Below are 19552 nucleotides of genomic sequence, written 5' to 3' on the forward strand. Positions count from 1 at the left end.
TTCTTAAACCCGGTTTACCCGGACTCGAAGGATCCGAAACCCGGATTACCTGGAACATGGATAGAGTCATTCTTTAAACCCGGGACCCAGACCGGTTTACATATTTCGGTTCTAACAATTCCGGTTCTGGTTCTAGTCCGATTTTGCGGTTCTAAATTTCATGCTTAGTCTAATGTGTAGTGTATACTATGAGATGGTCTAATGGTCTAAATCTCATCCTAGTCTAATGTGTCGTATATACTATGAGATGGTCTAATGTGTCATAATGTATACTAGGGGATAGGTTTTGCAAATTTCAATAGGGCAAGGGTATAACAAGTGCATGTTCTCCTTTTTGTTCAATCCAAATCGGTTCACAGCGCGATAATAATATAACCCGGAGTTTCGACGGAGTTCTGACGTTGCCGACTGCTACTGACACTACAGAGATCTCCGGCGGTGTAATTAGGCTAAAATGTTCAACAACAGTGTATCGATTCCGGTGACGGACGACCTGCCGGATGAATTCGGCGGCAAGATGCGGTCCAGACCACGAAGAAAGCGCAGAAAATCGGAGTTCCGAGGAAAAAGCGAGTTAGCTAACCGAACTTGCAAGCAGCTAACGAGATGGTGGCCGGTTTTGCTATTTGTTGCAGCAGTGTTACTTCTTGTTTTTGAGGCTTCGAAACTTGGCTGGAGATCGAGCACGATCAAATCGGACCTTGATACTCGTGAAAAGAAACCTAATGTAGTAGTATCCCCTGTTAAGAAATCGGAAGGGAACTTGAATCGTCTAGATGCTCCACGTAAGTCACTCACAAGATCTTCTCTTCTAACATTTGAATTGCATTTTTTGCGATTGTATTTGATTTGATTGGACTAGAAGCTGTCTTTCCCTTTGGTTTCGATTGTTATCTTCGATTAGTAAAAAGGCTGGATTCGTGTCTAGATTAGTGATATACATAATCCATGGTAAAGATCAATGATTAAATTCTGAAAGTCTGAAGTTAATGGCGATGACCTTATTCTGATTTCGGATTAGTATTGCAACAGATTGGAAAGACATTTCTCTTCACTTTATGACAAACTTTCATACATGGTATCAGGTTGCTTGAAGCTGCTACCTCCTGAAGAACTTGAGCATCTGGATTTCCCTCATGATAAAGATTCATTTGTTCCTATCAAGAAACTAGTTTATATCTCACAGAATGACACACCTTTTGATAAAACTTCTCAACAGGAGATGGGGATCACAAGGTTTAACCAATTCACTGGTTACCAAACCCTAAATCAGAGAGATCAAAGTTTCAAGGTTTTTAGCCTCTATTCACCTCACTACTAAGTTTTGATTCCTTCCATATAACCTTAAAAAAACTTATGAATAAGTGGTATAACAGGTGAATGAAACTGCATGTGTACACTGTGGTTTCTACAGTGAAGCTGGAGGTTTTACAATCTCAAAAGAAGACAAAAGTTTCATGAATTCATGCAAAAGTGTAGTTTCCACTTGCACATTTGGTGGTGGAGATGATCTTCATCAGCCAATTGGAATGTCAGATGCCTCACTTCAAAAGGTCTGTAATCTGCATATCAAAATTGTATTACTTCATGAGTCCTTAATTCTAATGATCTCACACTCACAGATAGGTGTACACAGGTCTGCTATGTAGCATTTTGGGACGAAACTACCCTTGCAACACAGGAAGCACAAGGACATGTATTTAATAAAGATGGTTTTATTGGCAAATGGCGGATTGTGATTGTTAGAAATCTCCCCTTCAGAGATCAAAGATTGAACGGAAAAATCCCAAAGGTAAGGGTAAAACGGTCATTTAACATTAACACACTTTACCGAATACTAATTGAGTGTAATAATAATGTTGATCAGATGTTAGCACATCGTCTGTTTCCTAACGCAAGATATTCAATATGGGTAGATTCAAAGTCTCAATTTAGAAGAGATCCATTAGGGGTATTTGAGTCACTTTTATGGCGTTCAAAATCTGTGTTTGCAATTTCTGAACATGGGGCCCGGAGTAGCGTGTATGATGAGGCGAAAGCTGTTGTCAAGAAAAACAAAGCCACCCCTGAAGAAGTGGAAATACAAATTACCCAATATACCCTTGATGGCCTCCCTCAAGATAAAAGATTTAATGGCAAGAAAGGTAATTATCATATACTCCCTCCGTCCCAAAATTATTGTCCAAAGACTAAAAACATACAGATTAAGGAACATTAATTACCATTAACTTTATTAAATAAAATGACAATTATATATGTTTGTTGCATTTAATTCTATGGTAGTTGCATTTAATTCCATGATAGTTTAGGGTATTTTGCTAAAAATGTTATTTATTTTTAGAAGTGGACAATTATTTTGAGACAAACCAAAAATGAAACATAGACTATTAATAGTATATGTTTCTTCCGTAGTACACATTAATCACAAGAAGACAAAACATGTTTTACTGTGTTTGGTGTACATTGGACTGATGTCAGACAAAAATTACAATTTTTTATCCTTCAAAAAGTAATTTTTTGTCTCATTCAAAAAGATGGGACACGCAGACCAATGTTAGTAGTCTTTTTGTCCCATCTTGATACTAGCGTGACAAAAGTCGATATGTGAGTGGGACCCGCGCATAAAGGTGGGTCCGCCACCAATGCAGTAAAAGGCGAGACAATGACGTTAATGTTAGTTTTATTTTTTTGTACAGCTTTAAATGAGGCGTCTGTGATTGTAAGAGAGCATACTTCGGTGACTAATTTATTTATGTGTCTTTGGTTCAATGAAGTGGTTCGTTTTACTTCGCGTGATCAGCTTAGTTTCCCATATGTTCTTTGGAGAGTAAAAGTGTTGAAAAATATAAATATGTTTCCGGTTTGTATACGAAAAGATCTTGTGAATAGCATGGGGCATTTACGTAAGGCCAAGCCTTTGGCTTTGGGTGGTTGATGAAAGTTATTGTTTTTTTGTTGAACACACATGTGCTTTTAGTATTTATTATTGTTATTATTATTTGTAAACTATGAATAGTTGGTATATCTTTTGCCATTTTTTAAGGCATGTGTAACAATTCTCATAATTGATTAAGAGTTTTTATTCTTTAAATGCGCAAACGGGTAGAACAAGTTTTGCTCCTTATTTGATTAAACACTCGTAATGAATTAATGAGTTGAGCCAAAAAGTTTGGTTTGATGTATTGAGATACCAGCACTTTACCTATTTAGCTTTCTTATTTTTACTACTACCTTAAAGAATTGATAGTTAATGGTTATAAATATTGTGAATTTTTTTAATGTATGAATAAATTAATTATTTGTTTTCATTCAAATTGTTTATTTAGTTTTAAAAAAGAAGCATGTTTTATGTATTCAACATTTTATCTCGACAAATATCATTACTTATTCAATAATTTTACAAATATAGGACAAATGGACTAAAAAACACCCCTTACTAATTGTAAATGAAACAATTAGAATGAAACTTGGATCTTAATTAAAATGAACTTCTAAGATGCGTCACAGAATGTGTAACATTCAACTCAAATGTAAGGAACGGACGACTTATTGCACCATACCCTAAAATGTCACATGAATTTACGGATTTAAGTAATTGTAAATGTACTTTACTATTAAACCCAAGTAGAATCAAGAACAGTAGAACACACTTGATTCTTCACAATTGAGATCTTATAAAAGTGAAAACACTCTATAAACATGCATTATCACTAAACTGCGAGAAGACATGGCATTTAACCCATGACTCCTCCATCACCCACACCTCACATACACCATCACTCACCCATGTCACAAAGCAAAGATTCCCTCCCAAAACTCCTAAAGAATCCGGCCCACGGTATTCTAGTATAGCATCCGGAAGAGACATCTCAATGAACGTCTCTAACCCCAAATCAAATGCCACCATCGTCTGTCGATCGCCATCTTCACCAATACAACCAAGCCAATGAAGATATCCGTCATGCCCATCTACACAGACGCCTTCGGGTTCAAAAATCTCTGTGACACACGATGGAAACCTTTGAGTGATGAACTCCCACGAACCTTTTCGCATACTGTAAACTTCAACTTGCAACCACTTTTTTACAGGATAGGGTAAAATTTTAGGGCGTAAGTTGCGTGGTCCTGTAAGGCCTATAAGTTTAACTACTTTGTAATCATCGGTTTTTGGATCAAACCCAAACCGAAAAAAAGACTTCGTAACTACCGTGTGATGGTATATAATGCGGAGGGAGAGTTGACACTGCGGAGAGAGAAGGATTCCAAATGTGAATTACACCATCACCGTAATGCGAGCATATTAAGCCATGAAGGGAGCCAATGACTTTGGTGAATCTAGGAGTATATATAGAATGGGGATTAACCGGAGAGGGAGGGGGTTTGACGAAATTAGGGAGTTTAAAATGGGGAAATAGAGATGGGTGTTCTGACAATGGTATAGGGTCAGGAGATAAATTGTTGTGGTGGAAAACCAAGAGAATTCGATCGTTGTTAGCGATGGAATGATGGAGGTGAGATTTTATAAATGAGGATTGAGATAAGAGGGCATTCCAAGATTTGGAGATGCACCTCATTTGAGCAACTTGTTTTGATAACAAGCGGATGACTATGTTTAATAAAGCATCACTAGGGAGGTTCTCGAGTGTTGTTGGGTATTGTGGTGAAGCTATTGATGTTTTTGGATCTTGTCCATTGACATTAGAAATGCTAGCAGAACTCTCACCTTGATTTGATACTCCAGTTGAAGTTGAATTCTTCGGTTCATGAAATCAAAAGTGCATAGAGGTTACAATGGTTTCGCTTCAGACAAAATTTATCGCTTTATGAGCAAATAAAAACACTTGCAAGTCCAAAGAAATAATAGATTATAGACTAAATTACATGAATGGTCGCTATGGTTTGGGGTAATCTGCATGTTTTGTTTCTAACTTATTTTTTAACTCAAAAAGTCCCTACAGTTTGTTTTTGTTGCACGCTTGATCCCTGTCTTACCTAAAAAGATTGTTTTACCCTTGATTTTTTAATTTTATTTACATAAGTTGGGGTAGGTAAGGTAAGGTGGAAGTGGAGTTCGTGGTGTGATTATTTAAATAAATTAAAAAATCATGGGCAAAATAGTCTTTTTACGTAAGACAGAGACCAAGCGCGCAACAAAAACAAACAGTAGAGACCTTACGAGTTAAAAAAATAAGTTAGAGACCAAACGTACAAATTACCCCAAACCATAGGGACCATTCGTGTAATTTACTCTAGATTATATTTCTTCATCTCATTTCAAGTAAAGGGTTATCCGAGTTCAACTCATAAGACAACACCACTCACTATTAGGAACAAGATATAGCATATATCGTAAAACCAAAAATAAATATTACTATTTTTATTCTCTCTTAACTAAAATTAGCAAAATTGAAATGAGAACTTGATTAGAATATGATATGTGAAAACCAAAGTCCAAAGGAAGTTTGGAAAAACTTAAATGATAATTATCGACACCATAGATTGCATTCTAAGATGTGAAGTACACAGGAAACTTACATTTTTCCCTGACTCCTGAGAAACATTCCGTGGATCTTCATTAATCTCTGGTCACATAAGAGCTTTTGTAAGGGGCATGTACGTCATAAGCAGAAATTCAAGTGAATAACACAAAAGCTATCATCAGACACAAATATTGTCGCTTATCAATTATTACAAGACTATGATTGTGATTAAAGAGTCATATGCGTCCTCCACTCCTCTACTGTAATCTCAAAATTATCTCATCAAAACAAACAATTTAAACACATGTTGCCCTTTCTTTAAGGCTCGTGCACGATCAAAACTAACAATTTAAACATATTTAGCAAGCCCCAAAGGTTTAAGAATCCAAACTAGCACATAAACAGCAAAAATGTTGAACCTGGAAAGAAAGACCTCTTAAGGGACTTGTCATCGTCTCCGCTGCTTTCGTGGGGAGCCCTTCAGTCGCCCGCCGTCGCCATAGGGGGAATTTGGAGCTACCGAGGAGATGAATCGCGTAGACAGAGAAAGTAAAGCGAAAGGTGGGGAGAAATGGAGTGTCAAATTGAGGGGGTTGTGGTCGTCCACTAGAAATGTACACTAGCAATTACAAATTGAGGGGTTTTTTTTTTTTTTTTTGTAAAACAATTTTGACCTCAAACAAAAAGTGATATTGAAAAAAAAAAAAAAAAAAAAAAAAAAAAAAAAAAAAAAAGGTCTAGCTATTTTTTTAAATAATTCTTTTAAATTGTGTTCTCAAATTTTTTTTTTTTTTTGTTTTTTTTATGAGAGAAAGGGGAAGAAATGAGATGATTGAAAGGAAAAAAAAAGTTCTCTAAGTTTTTTTAGGTGAGAAAAAAAATAAGGAGAGGATCGAGAAGGAAATGGAAGAAGGAAACAATATGATGTTTGTATCAGCTCATTTTTTAGATTAGGAAGGAAATGAAAAAAAAAAAAAAAGGATTGGTTTTACCTTTGGGCATTTACACCCTGCTCTTCTAAGTATCACTTAACGAAAGAAGAGAACGAAAGGGAGAGGATTTGGAAGGAAAATAGAAAGGTTTGGGTGCTCCCTAGTTTTTCTTTTTTTTTTTGAAGAAAACAGAAGAAGAGAACAGATTTGAAAGGATTTGTATCGTTCCAAACTTTCCTCCCAAAATGGACGGAATTGGAGAGAAAGAAAACGCCTGGAAGATAAAAGGTTGGATTATGACGAAAATACCATTTAGCCTAATAATAAAAGGATACGTTCTCTATCTTCTATTCTACCTTCTTGATCGTCTTCTTCTCTGTTACAAACACATGTAACACAGGTACACAATTTCTTCTTATTTTGTTCTTTTTTTTTTGTTATTCTTCTGTCTTCTATTCTACCTCATTGATCGGCTTCTGCCTTATGTTTGTTACAAACTGAATTTGTGTTACGTCTTCTACCTTTTGTTACGACTTCTGCCTATATATATATTTTTTGGGTTAGCCTGTGTTGTTACTCTGTTGTTATTACAGAATTTGTACACAACACATACCCTTCTTCATGTTGAGAGTTCAACATTAATTCACCCTTTACCAACTTTTCTGTGGAACCTGCACAATTACTCATTATTCTTAATTAAACAGATTCTTAAGAGTGAAGCATGTGTTTTTTTGTAGCTAATTACATGTTATTTATAACAAAAAAAAAAGTTTATTAATTATATTTAACAAATCAACTCTTTATAATTACATGTTATTTTTATCAGAATGACTGTTGCATAAATGGGAAAACATGTATGCAACACAGCTGGGGAAAACTAGTTCTGGTCAACACAGGGGTAAAATGGTCTTTCTGTATTTAAAGTAGTTTAAGTAGGAAAGTCGTTTGGGGGTTTTAAGTTTTAGGGTTTTTTGAAATATATATGAAAAATATGGAGTAAATTTGTTAGTTTCATAAACTTCATAGGTGGACTATAAAGTTAAACGTCACATCAACATAAAATATAATAAATTTTATCTTAGAAATGAAAAAAATAATAAATCAAAGCTATTAACCATATCCCTAAATTTCACTATAGTATAAGAACGAATTTTGTAAGTTAGTTTTTTTATATATAGCAAGAGATAATAGTTCTGATATATGTACAACTTTAATGCTGATAATATTTTATTCAATACCACAAACACTAAACAAGTATCTTTCTACTATTGCCTAAAATTTTATTATTATCTTGTAATCGAATAAACTGTAGTCTAGACTTCAAATGATAACCAAAGAGAGTTATTAAATTGTTTCTTGATGTTAGAAAATTACATACAAATAGTAAGCCATTTATAAATCACATCATCCATATATGCTTTTTGTACATGTATGTCAACTATTTTCCACACCTATATTTTTATCAGAATGACTGTTTTGCCCCTGGATTTAATTCAATATATAGCTTATTGTTTTAACTTTTAAAGACCCTTTGTCATATATATAACCTGTAGAAAGATCAAAGAGTAGGTTATTGTACTGATATGTTAGTAACAAAATGTCTTCTCAAAAGTCAACAAAAGTCAAAGATAGAGTATAACTAATACAAAGCAAAGATAGACAGAGTTTCCTTGCTTCAGCTTTTCCATTTTTTCAGCCAACATATTTTGGTCTGACAGATCATAATCAAAATTCTCCTCCACCTGCACAAGGGTGAAAAAGGAACTTTCAATATGTTGTTCATACGAAAAAAGTTTATTAATTATAATTAACAAATCAACTCTTTATAATTACATGTTATTTTTATCAATTTTGTTTAAATTTAACTCAAACTATTTGATCATGTATCAGAAAAAGGGATTAGTTTATATATAGTCCTTATGGATACTCCGGTACTCAACCCTGCTCATGCTTTAAGAGCCCGACAATTCCAAATCGTTAACTTGATTTGCTTGTTGTTGACTTTTATTACACAATGTAATATGGCCAACATAAAGCGGGTTAGGTTACCCACTAGAAAAGTTATTTTAGAAAGACATGATGTACGGGAAGAGTTGCTACACAATCTTTTAGAGGGTGGTCAATGTCGTGACCTTATTCGTATGAGTGAAAATGCTTTTAGGAGATTGTGTGAAATCTTACAAACTGTAGGTGGTCTACAACGTACGCAACGCATGTCCGTTGAGGAACATGTTGCTAGAGGTGGCAATGGGTCGACTTGGGTTGGGTTCGGGTTCAACCCATTTATTAATTGGGTTGGAAATTTCAACCCAACCCAACCTGTTTATTTAAATGGGTTGACATTTCCAACCCAATCCAACCTTTCAGATAAATGGGTTGTAACCGGGTTGACCCGTTTATGTAATTCCCAAACCAACCTATTAAATAAATTGGTTAAATTTGGGTTGACCCATTTAAAATAAAAAAAGTAAATAAATTAACTAAGGATTACACCATTTAAATTAGTTATAGACTTAAATAAAATTTCAAAGTATGACAAAAGCACAATCACAATTCACATATACAAAGAAATTATTCAAATAACGTTAAAGATATGTAATTTCTCAGAGATTTTTTAGAATGGCTAGTATTGTCGGTGCCAAGAAAAAAGGTAGAAATTAAGATTCCATTTTTTTTAAAACATAAATAATAATACAAACATTGTAATTTATAAACTAATACTTAGATTAATACATGATAATATTTTAATCATTATTAAATTTAATATAAATTAAAGTTAAATGGGTTGGTAGGTTGAAAATGGGTTGATAGTTTTTACCCAACCCAACCTATTTAATTAAATGGATTAGACGGGTTGACCCATTTAACATAAATGGGTTGAAAATCTCAACCCAACCTGCTAATTTTGGGTTGGGTTGGTGGGTTGGGTCAGTTTTTGCCAGCTCTACATGTTGCTAGATTTTTTCATATTGTAAGTAATGATTTGCGAACTCGGTTTACCTCGTGGATGTATCGTCGCTCTAGATCAACAACGAGTAGGTGCTTCCATAGAGTATTACGATCGATTATAGCAATTGAAGGTCTTTATATTCAACAACCTACAGGTGATGTTGTCCCGAGAGAAATTCAAGAAAGTAGGAGATTTTATCCTTTTTTCAAGGATTGTATAGGGGCAATAGATGGAACACATGTTCGTGTCCATGTGAGTAATAGAGATGCCCCTAGATACCGTGGTCATAAGGGATACCCAACAATAAATGTATTAGCTGCTTGTACATTTGATTTGAAGTTTACGTATGTGTTAACGAGTTGGGAGGGTACTGCATCAGACTCGAGAATAATAAAGAACACATTTACTAGAGATGATAAACTACTAATTCCATCAGGTAATTTATTAAACCAATGTAATTTCAATATCTAATAATAATATTGATTAAGCTCTTTATAGGTAGATATTGTTTAGTAGATGGGGGTTTGCCGCATACGAATAAACTAATGGCGCCATATAGAGGTGTTAGATATCATTTAAAAGAGTACTCCATGTGTGGTCCACAAAATTCTAAAGAGTTGTTTAATCTTCGTCATGCTTCCTTACGTAACACCATTGAGCGAGCTTTTGGTGTCCTTAAAAGAAGGTTTCCTATCATTCGAAGTAAAACTGAACCATTTTACTCTTATGAAACACAATCCGCCATATTTTTGGCATGTTGTATTCTACACAACTTTTTATTAGATGAAGACCGCGACATAAATCTTGAAGATGAGGTGATGTAGGAGATCTTAAACGGACCACAAGAGCAAGATCGTCATAATTCAACAGAAATAGATGAGGGTAATAGAATGGTAGAGCAACTAAGGAATTCAATTGCAAATGAAATGTGGGCAAATTATTTGACACATTCAAACAATTAAATTAATATGTAAAACTAGTTTCATATTGATACATTTTGTTTTCAATTTCACTTGAGGATTGGTTTTTGAGATTAATTATGTTATTTACCCTTCATATTTTTGATTAGTATTATGCTTCAAATTGTGGTCTAACAATGTATCATTCTTTAATTTTTAATCTATGTGCAAAGTCATCATGAGCAAACAGGAAGCTAGTGGTAGTGAAAATGAACAAGTTAAATGGTCAGATAAAATGGATTATGCGTACATCCAAGCGATGATTAAACAACAAGAGATAGGCAATAGGGTGAATGGTAGTTTCACACCAACTGCATATGCTCAAATAGTTGAGGAGTTGAACACAAAGCATCAAATGGATATTACCAAAAGTCATTTGAAGAATCGCTATAAAACCTTAAAAAAAACATTTTTCGCAATGGTACGATTTGTTTAGGGGAATTTCATTGAGCGGGTTCTCTTGGAATTCGTCTACTCAACTAATAGAAGCAGAGGAAGAAGTATGAGATAATTTAATAAAAGTAAGTGTTCCTTTTATGTCTATGTTATTTTTTTTAAATATTTTATGTTATCATTTGCAATATTAATTATTTTTGTGTTGTTAAACAATCAAAACCTGAGGCTGCGTCGTTAAGGGCAAAAAAGATTGCAAACTTCGATGAGATGTTGGTATTATTTGCAAGGGATAAGTCATCTAGTGCACATCCTGAAACAGCGAAAGAAAGAAATGCCCGATTAAATAAAAATGAAAATATTCAAGTTGAAACAATTAAAGAAGTTGATGACATGTTAGCTAACAATGAAATTCATTTGGAGAACGAATATGTTGATCTTGATGATGACATTCAGGATGTTATTCCACCTCATTTTTCACTAGAGCAGTCTTCAGGTGTAAAGAAGTGTAAGAGTAAAAAGAGGAAATTTGAAGACGAAGAAGAAGAAGAAGATTTTAACTCAAAGATAATGAAATCGGTTGATAATGTGGCTGGTGCTATCAGGGAGGGTAATATAATATTTGATAGAACTTATCCTCGGGAATATACAGGGGAAGAAATTTATAGAGAATTGGAGTTGGTGGGTTTGGAACCCCATGAATTACCGAGGGCTCTAAATTTTTTGGCAGCAAATCAACCAAAAGCTAGGACATTGTTCAGTTGTCCCCTTCAGATACGGATGGGTGTCCTCAAAGATATGATGGGTGCACATGATTGAATAACCTTGGATGATTGTTACTGGATTGAACTTATGCGTTTATGATTTTTTTTGAGTTGTTTGTGGTTTTCATTTTGCATCTTGAAAACAATTGAATAACATGTGGTTTTCGTTTTGCATCTTAATATTTACTCAATAACATAAAAGGGTATAATTGTCTTTTTTTTTACTTTCTTTTCGTTCCTTTAATGAACTCAGGAGCACCTAAAATGAATACTTTATTTTCCTTTCTTTCGAACTCGGGAGCACTGAATACTTTATTATTTCCGTTCCCTTTCTTTTATTTTCTCTCCTTGTTCTTCCTTTCTTTTGTTTTCTTTCCTTTAATAAACTCGGGAGCAGGGTGTTAATGTCAGCACCTTCATTCAAGGATGTGTTTGTTATTTTACAAGAATCTCTCTCTTCCTTTCTTTCCCCCTCTTTAATTTTTAATCTTGAGAACACAATGTTATAAAATAGGCAAAAAAAAAAAATTAAGGAGTCGTTTGGAAGGATTTAAGATGTCTGAATTTTCAATATTTGAAATCATATCCACAATAACATTAAAATCTAGTTGACCCTCTTTTGGTTCATTCGGATTCCGTAGAACATAAGTTTGAATTGCATTCAAGCCAAAGATAAATATGTTTTCATATAAAATCTATTTTACATTTTAGTTATGAGTAATTTTTATAATGTTGTAACATCCTGTTTTGAGAAGTTCTTATTTCAGGATTGTGGACAATAAATAAATCAAATGGATATTGGAGGTATATGCTGTTGGACAAGTGATTTAAAATGGAAGCCGGGGGTGATATTGCCATATTTATACATATTTTTAGGCAATATCTTAGTACGTTTTATTTAATTTTTTGGTTATTTGCAAAGATATATGATACTTATTGGACTAAATTGTATTTTGCAGCCAAAAGGAACACTCTCAAAGAATATGGACCAGAATTGACAAACATTGGAACTTTGGAGGATTGAAGATTGAAAGAAAAAGATTTTAGCTGAAAAAACCAAGCTCACGAAGCGAGGGATCAATTCTCACGACGTGAGGAGGGTATTCTAGAAGATTAGCATACGGGAAGTCAGAATCCTTGCCCAATATGGATAACTATTGAGCTCACGACGTGAGACACCAATTCTCACTATGTGAGCAACGTTTTTTCAACACTATAAATATTCCTTCACTCTTACGATTTGTGAAGGCATTTGGAGAGTTTTCTGGAGGAGAGGTATTTTGAGATAGCGATTTTAGAAGTGCACACAACATTATTTTGAAGGAGATTTGCTTAGAGATTAAGAGATTAAAGAACACATCATCACATTGGTTTGGTTTACTTTAATCATGTCGATTTATGTTGACCTTGTGTTTATGTTTTCAGCCATGAGTAGTTGAACTCGCTAGCTTTCATTTAGCTAGATGATACTTTGACTTTATGGTTTAGTTATCTAATTTATGGATTTTAATAGTTGGTTTTGTGCTTATGTTTGATTATCATTACCTAACATGTTAAAGTTGTGATTTTGTTGCTTGAATTCAAGTTAAGTGTAGCTTAGTGACCATTAAATTACATGAAGTTGATTATCTGGTGATTTAGTGACCATTAAATTGCTAGAGATAGGATCCACCAAATCTTAGAAAAGTAATAAAAGTAACAAATTTAGCTGTGCTGGAGAACATAAATTGTGACCATAATTGTGTTTGCTTAGATAAATTTTACATAGCCCATCTATAATTAATAACTAATTTTTTGTTTTGCTTATGTATGACCATACAATTTAGTTCATGAATTGGTGAAAATGTTACTAAATTCGAAAATGAATAACATGTCACGTATTCAGTGTTGTAAAACTCGCCGAGTTGGCCGATTACTCCTTCGAGTACTCGCTACTCCCCCTTGCCGAGGCGAGTTACATAATCCCGAGTACTCCCCGATCAGCCCCTTACGAACTAAGTAGTGTTGTAAAATTTGGTCAACTCGGTGATTAATACGTAAAATATACTTAATGATTTATTATTTAACACACACACATGTGATTATTACTACATATATATCTTAAATTTTCAATAATTATTCACGAAGTGAGACCATTATGTGTTTTTCATTTTTTGTGTATTCACATGTATCCAATTTTGTTATATATTTAATCAACTTATGATTTTATCTTATGATTTTGACATATATAATTTCCCTAAAAATATTTCTACACAAATTTCCAAATCCGAGTACTCCCCGAGTACTCCCGAGTACTCGCTACTCGGTAGTCGGCCGAACAGGTACCGAGTAACGAGTTCTACAACCTTGCAAGTATTATTTTCACATAGGATGTAAAAATTATTTTCACATATTTTGTAATAGGATGAAAAATAATTTTTGTTTGTGCACCTATATAATTCGAAAACGAATAACATGTCAAAAATTAGTTTTGTAAGTATCTTGATTTTTTTATGTGAAAATATCTTTTTTATTTTAGTAAATATCTTGGTTATTTATTCGAAAATATGTTTTTTAGTTTTTAAACAAAATCTAGTAAACATAACCAACTTCAACGTTTTTTTCTTACTTTTCATCCAAGGTTTTCTATTTTTTTATTTTAATAGATAAAATTGTAAAAATGGTCCCTGTGGTATGCGGAATTTTGGGGTTTTAGTCTAAACCCTGAGTTTTTTGGATTCATGGTCTTTTTAGAGTGGTTGGTATGTGGAATTGGTCCCCGGACTTAACTTCTATTAACTTGATGCTGTTAACCCCCTCATGTGTCTCTCACATGAGGATATATTTGTTTTTTTACTTCTAAGGGACCATTTTTGCATTGAAAAAAAGTATATCCCTCTTTTTTTTTAAATTAATACTTATTTATTTACTTTAATAATTAAAAAAAATAAAAGATCTCTCTCTCTCTCTCTCTCTCTCTCGACCCACCTTCATCTCCATAACCTGCAACGAAAAATACACAGTAAAACCACACACACATCGTCCACATGATTACTAAAAGCACTCACCCTCAAAATAAAATTAACTAATTTCAAAATCAAAAAACACATATAGGTTCAACTTTCTTATTGTTGTTGGGGATGCACAAAGAAAAAGTCGCTCTTGTTCAAGTTTCTTATCACAGACAAATGAGAAACACAAGAAACACAAATCAAATCCAGAAAAAATTGAAACTCCATTGGAGCAGTACTGTAATCAAAAACGCAAAATGAAAGTGAAGAAGAGTCAATGAGGCATTCGGTCGAACAGGTGGTGTGTGTGTGTTCACCATCGATGAAGCATGGTATACTGGTGATGAGTTCCATCAATTAGACAAGCATGCTGTAACACCCATAAAATTTACGCCAAGTTTAAACATTTAATACTAACAAAAGAGTCAAATAGTAATTGTTTTTACAAAACATTTCCAATTCATTTATCATCAGAGTGTCCCAAAATAGATCATGAGGATGAGGAGCGGTACGGTCACGCCTTCGCCTTCCCTCACTCTCCTGAAGTACCTGAAACAATAAACTGAAAACTGTAAGCCCGAGGGCTTAGTGAGCTACCCCCAAAATACCAATACCATGCTGGCAGATACCATAGCCATAACGATCAATCAAACAACATACATATTGGGCCATCAGCCGGACTGGTCCGCCCTACTGGGCCTACAGTCTATCTAAATCTATCCCGAGCCTTCGGCATGACTGGTCCGCCGCGTGGGCCTACAGTCTCCCCGAACCGCTCAGAGGGTGTGTTGGCCTTCAGCACAAAGCAGGACCGCCTCAACCCAACCAACAAGCAATTAACCATGTACGCATACTATCATATACTGGCACATACACATAGCAAACATATCTATCTCATTGACCATCAATCATAGAGTTTCACTTGTAACTAGAGCATCGACCTAACAGGTCACTAACATACCAATCCTTACGGATCATAAAAGCATAACATACTATCTATCCTGATTCCGATCTAACAGATCAGAATCATATGTGGCATACCATGACAACCGATCTAACCGATCTCTAGCATAAAAACCGTCCTAAACAAGATGAATTCTAACATAGCAATAACATAACACCCATCCTAAACCAGGATGAAATCTAACATGGAAATAACAAAGCAACATCCTAAACCAGGATGTAAATCATAAAGGGCCGGCCTTGGTGTCGTAGAACCTATCGATATAGTGAGGATAACTCACCTCGCAGATGTTGATTCGAAATGCAAACTCCAACTATCGGATCACTTGACAACAGCTCCACCACCTATAACCATAACACAATATACTCATAAGTTCTTACTCTTATGAGACACCCCATAACCTCTTAGTAATTCCTGATCAAGGTCAAAATCCTTAGTCAAGGTCAATAGTCCACGTTGACCTCAACTCGCCGAGTACACTCGGCCACTCGCCGAGTCCATGGACCACATTCCAACTCGCCGAGTCATCGGAGTGACTCATCGAGTTCATTCGAATCCCGATCAATCCTTAAGGCCATCCGTCGAGTTTCCTCCTTGCAACTCGATGGGTAGACACACATGCATATCCTAGGGAAAAGTCATCCGACTCGCCGAGTTGTTCTTCAACTCGTCGAGTTTTATGGTGATCTTCATCGGACTCGCCAAGTTATTCATCCAACTCGCCGAGTTCATGACCATCTTCATGTGACTCGCCAAGTCCATCCAGTCCTCTTTCCATACAGACTTGTTTTGAGCCATGCAGCGGCTCCAAATCACAGATCCAAGCTTCTAGGGCATACTTACCACGTAAAGCTGCAAACTTTACGTGCATGCATGGTTATAAAGGCTCCAAATGTCTATTTTAAGTTCTTAATGGAGCTTCAAGTCCAAGAGGGACTTCAACCACAACTAATACAACAACTTTATGACTATAGTATCCAAGGAGGGTCCAGATCTGAAGTTACAACTTTAGATCTAGCCCATAGCTCATCATCCCAACTTGAAAATCCATAAAAAGCCCTAGAACTCAACAAAAGGGAAGAAAAGGAAGTAATAATGGCACTTTGATACCTTCAAAAGATGCTAGCTGAGGCAAAACCCGCTTCTCACTCCTTTCTTGCTTCAATTTCCTTTGCACTCTTAGCTTCCTTCCTCCAATATCCTCTTTTCCAAGCTTCAAACCCACAACAAGGCACACACACACGAATTAGGGTTTTAAGGGCTCTCAAAGACTATAAGGAGGCCCAAAGGAGGCTGAGGCTCCTTTAAATAGGGGTGCAAACCCCAGGATTTAGGGTTTCATCTGCCAGGTCCTACTCGCCGAGTCCCAAAGTGGACTCGCCCAGTAGGTCACTAAACACGTGTTCTCACCCCGCTGCTACTCGACGAGTAGGTCGACCAACTCGTTGAGTAGAGCTTCATCCATAAATTCTTAATTAATTAATACCTGAGGACCGGGACGTTACAACTCTCCCCCACTTGAACTAGACTTCGCCCTCGAAGTCCGCTGAAGAAAACAATGTCGGGTAATGCTTACGCATTTCCTCTTCCGACTCCCATGTCCACTCGGATCCCCTCCGATGTTCCCACTTCACCTTTACTAAAGGTATTTCCTTGTTCCGCAGAATCTTCTTCTTCCTTTCCAAAATAGCTACAGGCCTCTCCATATATAGTTCAGGAACTCATCGACCTGAATGTCATCCAACGATACCACTGCCTCCTGGTCCATGATGCACTTCCGCAATTGCGAAACATGAAATATGCTGTGGATCCGGCTAAGTTCCTCCAGAAGCTCTAGCCTATAAGCCACCCTGTCAACCCTGGCAACAATCCTGAACGGCCCGATGTATCGGGGACTCAATTTTCCCCTCTTCCTGAAACGGATCACACCCTTCCAGGGTGAGAACCTTAGGAGAACCATGTCACCCTCCTGAAATTCCAACTCAGATCGGCGTCGATCAACATAACTCTTTTGTCGACTCTAAGATGTCTGCAACCGCTATCTAATCTGCTGCATCATCTCGGTAGTTTGCAGAACTACCTCTGTCCAACCCATCACCCTGTGCCCAACCTCACCCCAACAAACTGGGGTCCTACACTTCCACCCATACAACAGCTCGAAAGGCGGGGCGCCAATACTGGAATGATAGTTGTTGTTGTAAGCAAACTCTACAAGCGGTAGGTGGGAATCCCAACTCCCACCGAAATCAATGACGCACGCCCTCAACATATCTTCGAGGGTCTGAATGGTCCGCTCACTCTGCCCATCAGTTTGCGGATGGAACGCTGTACTGAAATGCAGCCTCGTACCTAGTTCCTGGTGGAACTTCAGCCAAAAACGGGAAGTAAATCGGACATCCCGATCAGAAACTATGGAAACTGGAACCCCATGGCGAGAGACAATCTTGCGGATGTATAGGTCGGCCAACTTCTCCGCCGACGAACTCTCCCGTATAGCTAGGAAATGGGCACTCTTGGTCAATCGATCCACGATGACCCATATAACGTCGAATCCCTTTGCCATTCTTGGCAATTTCGTGATGAAATCCATCGTGATTCGTTCCCATTTCCGAATAGGAATCTCCAGAGGCTGTAGCTTACCATGCGGCCTCTGGTGCTCGACCTTGACCATCCTGCAGGTCAAGCACCTCTCAACATACCAAGCGATATCTCGCTTCATACCAGGCCACCAATAACTCAAACTCAAATCACGGTACATCTTGGTAGCCCCCGGGTGAATAGAAAAACGAGACTTATGAGCCTCCTCCATCATTGTCTGCCTAACTCCTCCGGTCATCGGAACCCAAACCCGACCATATCGGGTCAATAGCCCGCGGCTATCCTGAACAAATAGGGCACTTTCGCCCTTAATCCTTTCCAATTTACAGTTCTCCGGTTTTATACCCTCGATCTGAGCATCTCTGACCAAACCCACCAGTGGGGAATCCACCGCTATCCTCATACATCTGGCTTAGGTAAAAGACCCAGCTGACTTGCGACTCAGAGCGTCCACAACCACATTCGCTTTACCAGGATGGTAAAGGATCTCACAATCATAGTCCTTGACTACATCCAGCCACTTGCGCTGCCTCATATTCAAGTTCGGCTGATCCATAATGTGCCTCAAACTCTTGTGATCCGTGTATATGGTACAACGGACCTCGTACAGATAGTGCCTCCAAATCTTCAGAGCGAAGACCACCGCTCCCAACTCAAGATCATGCGTGGGATATCTCGTCTCATGCGGCTTCAGCTGCCCGCGATGCATAAGCTATCACTCGTCCCCTCTGCATGAGGACTGCCCCTAAGCCTGTGATGGACGCATCACAATATACCACGAAATCCTCCACTCCCTCGAGGAGTGTCAACACTGGTGCCTCGCATAACCGCTGTCGGAGGGTCTCAAACGCCCTCTGCTGCTCCGGGCCCCACCGGAAATCCACTCCCTTCCTCGTTAGACAAGTGAGGGGTACGACAACCTTGGAGAAATCACGAATGAATCTCCGATAATACCCTGCTAAGCCCAGAAAACTCCTGATGTCTGAGGGAGATCTCGGAGTCTCCCACTGTGACAGCCCAAAAATTTCCGTTAGTTTTAACGTCAAAATTAAGTACGTCAAAAATTAGCCAAATTTATCCCAAAAATATTTTTGACCGGATTTAAACCCGTTGGAATATTTTAAATAATATTCGTCAAACAAACCAAAAATAAGGCGGTCTATTTTTAAAATTTGTCGTGTTTAACGGTAGTCGTGAAAAACCCCGTTCGCGGTTGGTGTCAGGTGGACCCCCAACCAGGCCATAAACTCCACCCTATATAAGGGATGAGTGGGTTTCATTCCAACCCTTTTTCACACCTTAGGAGTCTCTCTCTCTCTCTCTCTACTTTCTCTCTCTACAAATCGGGTTTGGTCCAAAATCGCCTCTTTCAAACCCCAAACTAGTAAGTGATCTACCCTAACTTGTTGTTTAGCTCATTTAACATGCAAATTCGTGTTTAAGACATCAAATAGGGACCAAATCATGTGTTTACGGCCCAAGAACACTCTTGGACCGTAAACACCTATAAGTGAGGTTTTGA

At 36.9% G+C, this 19552-nt stretch overlaps 1 protein-coding gene, 1 long non-coding RNA gene and 1 pseudogene across 2 annotated transcripts; 2 read left to right on the plus strand and 1 right to left on the minus strand.

The window, feature by feature from the left end:
* The first annotated feature begins 336 nt into the window (after positions 1 to 336).
* LOC145096802 (DNA-directed RNA polymerase subunit beta (DUF616)) lies at positions 337 to 3091 on the plus strand. Its single transcript, XM_079034156.1, has 6 exons — positions 337 to 785; positions 1086 to 1291; positions 1377 to 1553; positions 1637 to 1792; positions 1868 to 2144; positions 2697 to 3091. Exons 1-6 carry the CDS (start codon positions 455 to 457, stop codon positions 2933 to 2935), a joined length of 1386 nt encoding a protein of 461 aa, XP_078890282.1. The 5' UTR covers positions 337 to 454; the 3' UTR covers positions 2936 to 3091.
* A 438-nt stretch (positions 3092 to 3529) lies between these two features.
* Positions 3530 to 6084, minus strand: LOC145096804 (uncharacterized). Its single transcript, XR_013704075.1, has 3 exons — positions 5900 to 6084; positions 5536 to 5582; positions 3530 to 4754 (listed from the first exon to the last, which is right to left on the minus strand). It is a non-coding gene; the product is annotated as an uncharacterized LOC145096804 (long non-coding RNA).
* A 4415-nt stretch (positions 6085 to 10499) lies between these two features.
* On the plus strand, positions 10500 to 11533 carry LOC145099217 (uncharacterized; annotated as a pseudogene).
* Positions 11534 to 19552: the final 8019 nt, after the last annotated feature.

This window comes from Lactuca serriola, chromosome 4, assembly GCF_051521515.1.
Source record: "Lactuca serriola cultivar US96UC23 chromosome 4, Lser_US96UC23_V15, whole genome shotgun sequence".
NCBI classification, from domain to species: domain Eukaryota; kingdom Viridiplantae; phylum Streptophyta; class Magnoliopsida; order Asterales; family Asteraceae; genus Lactuca; species Lactuca serriola.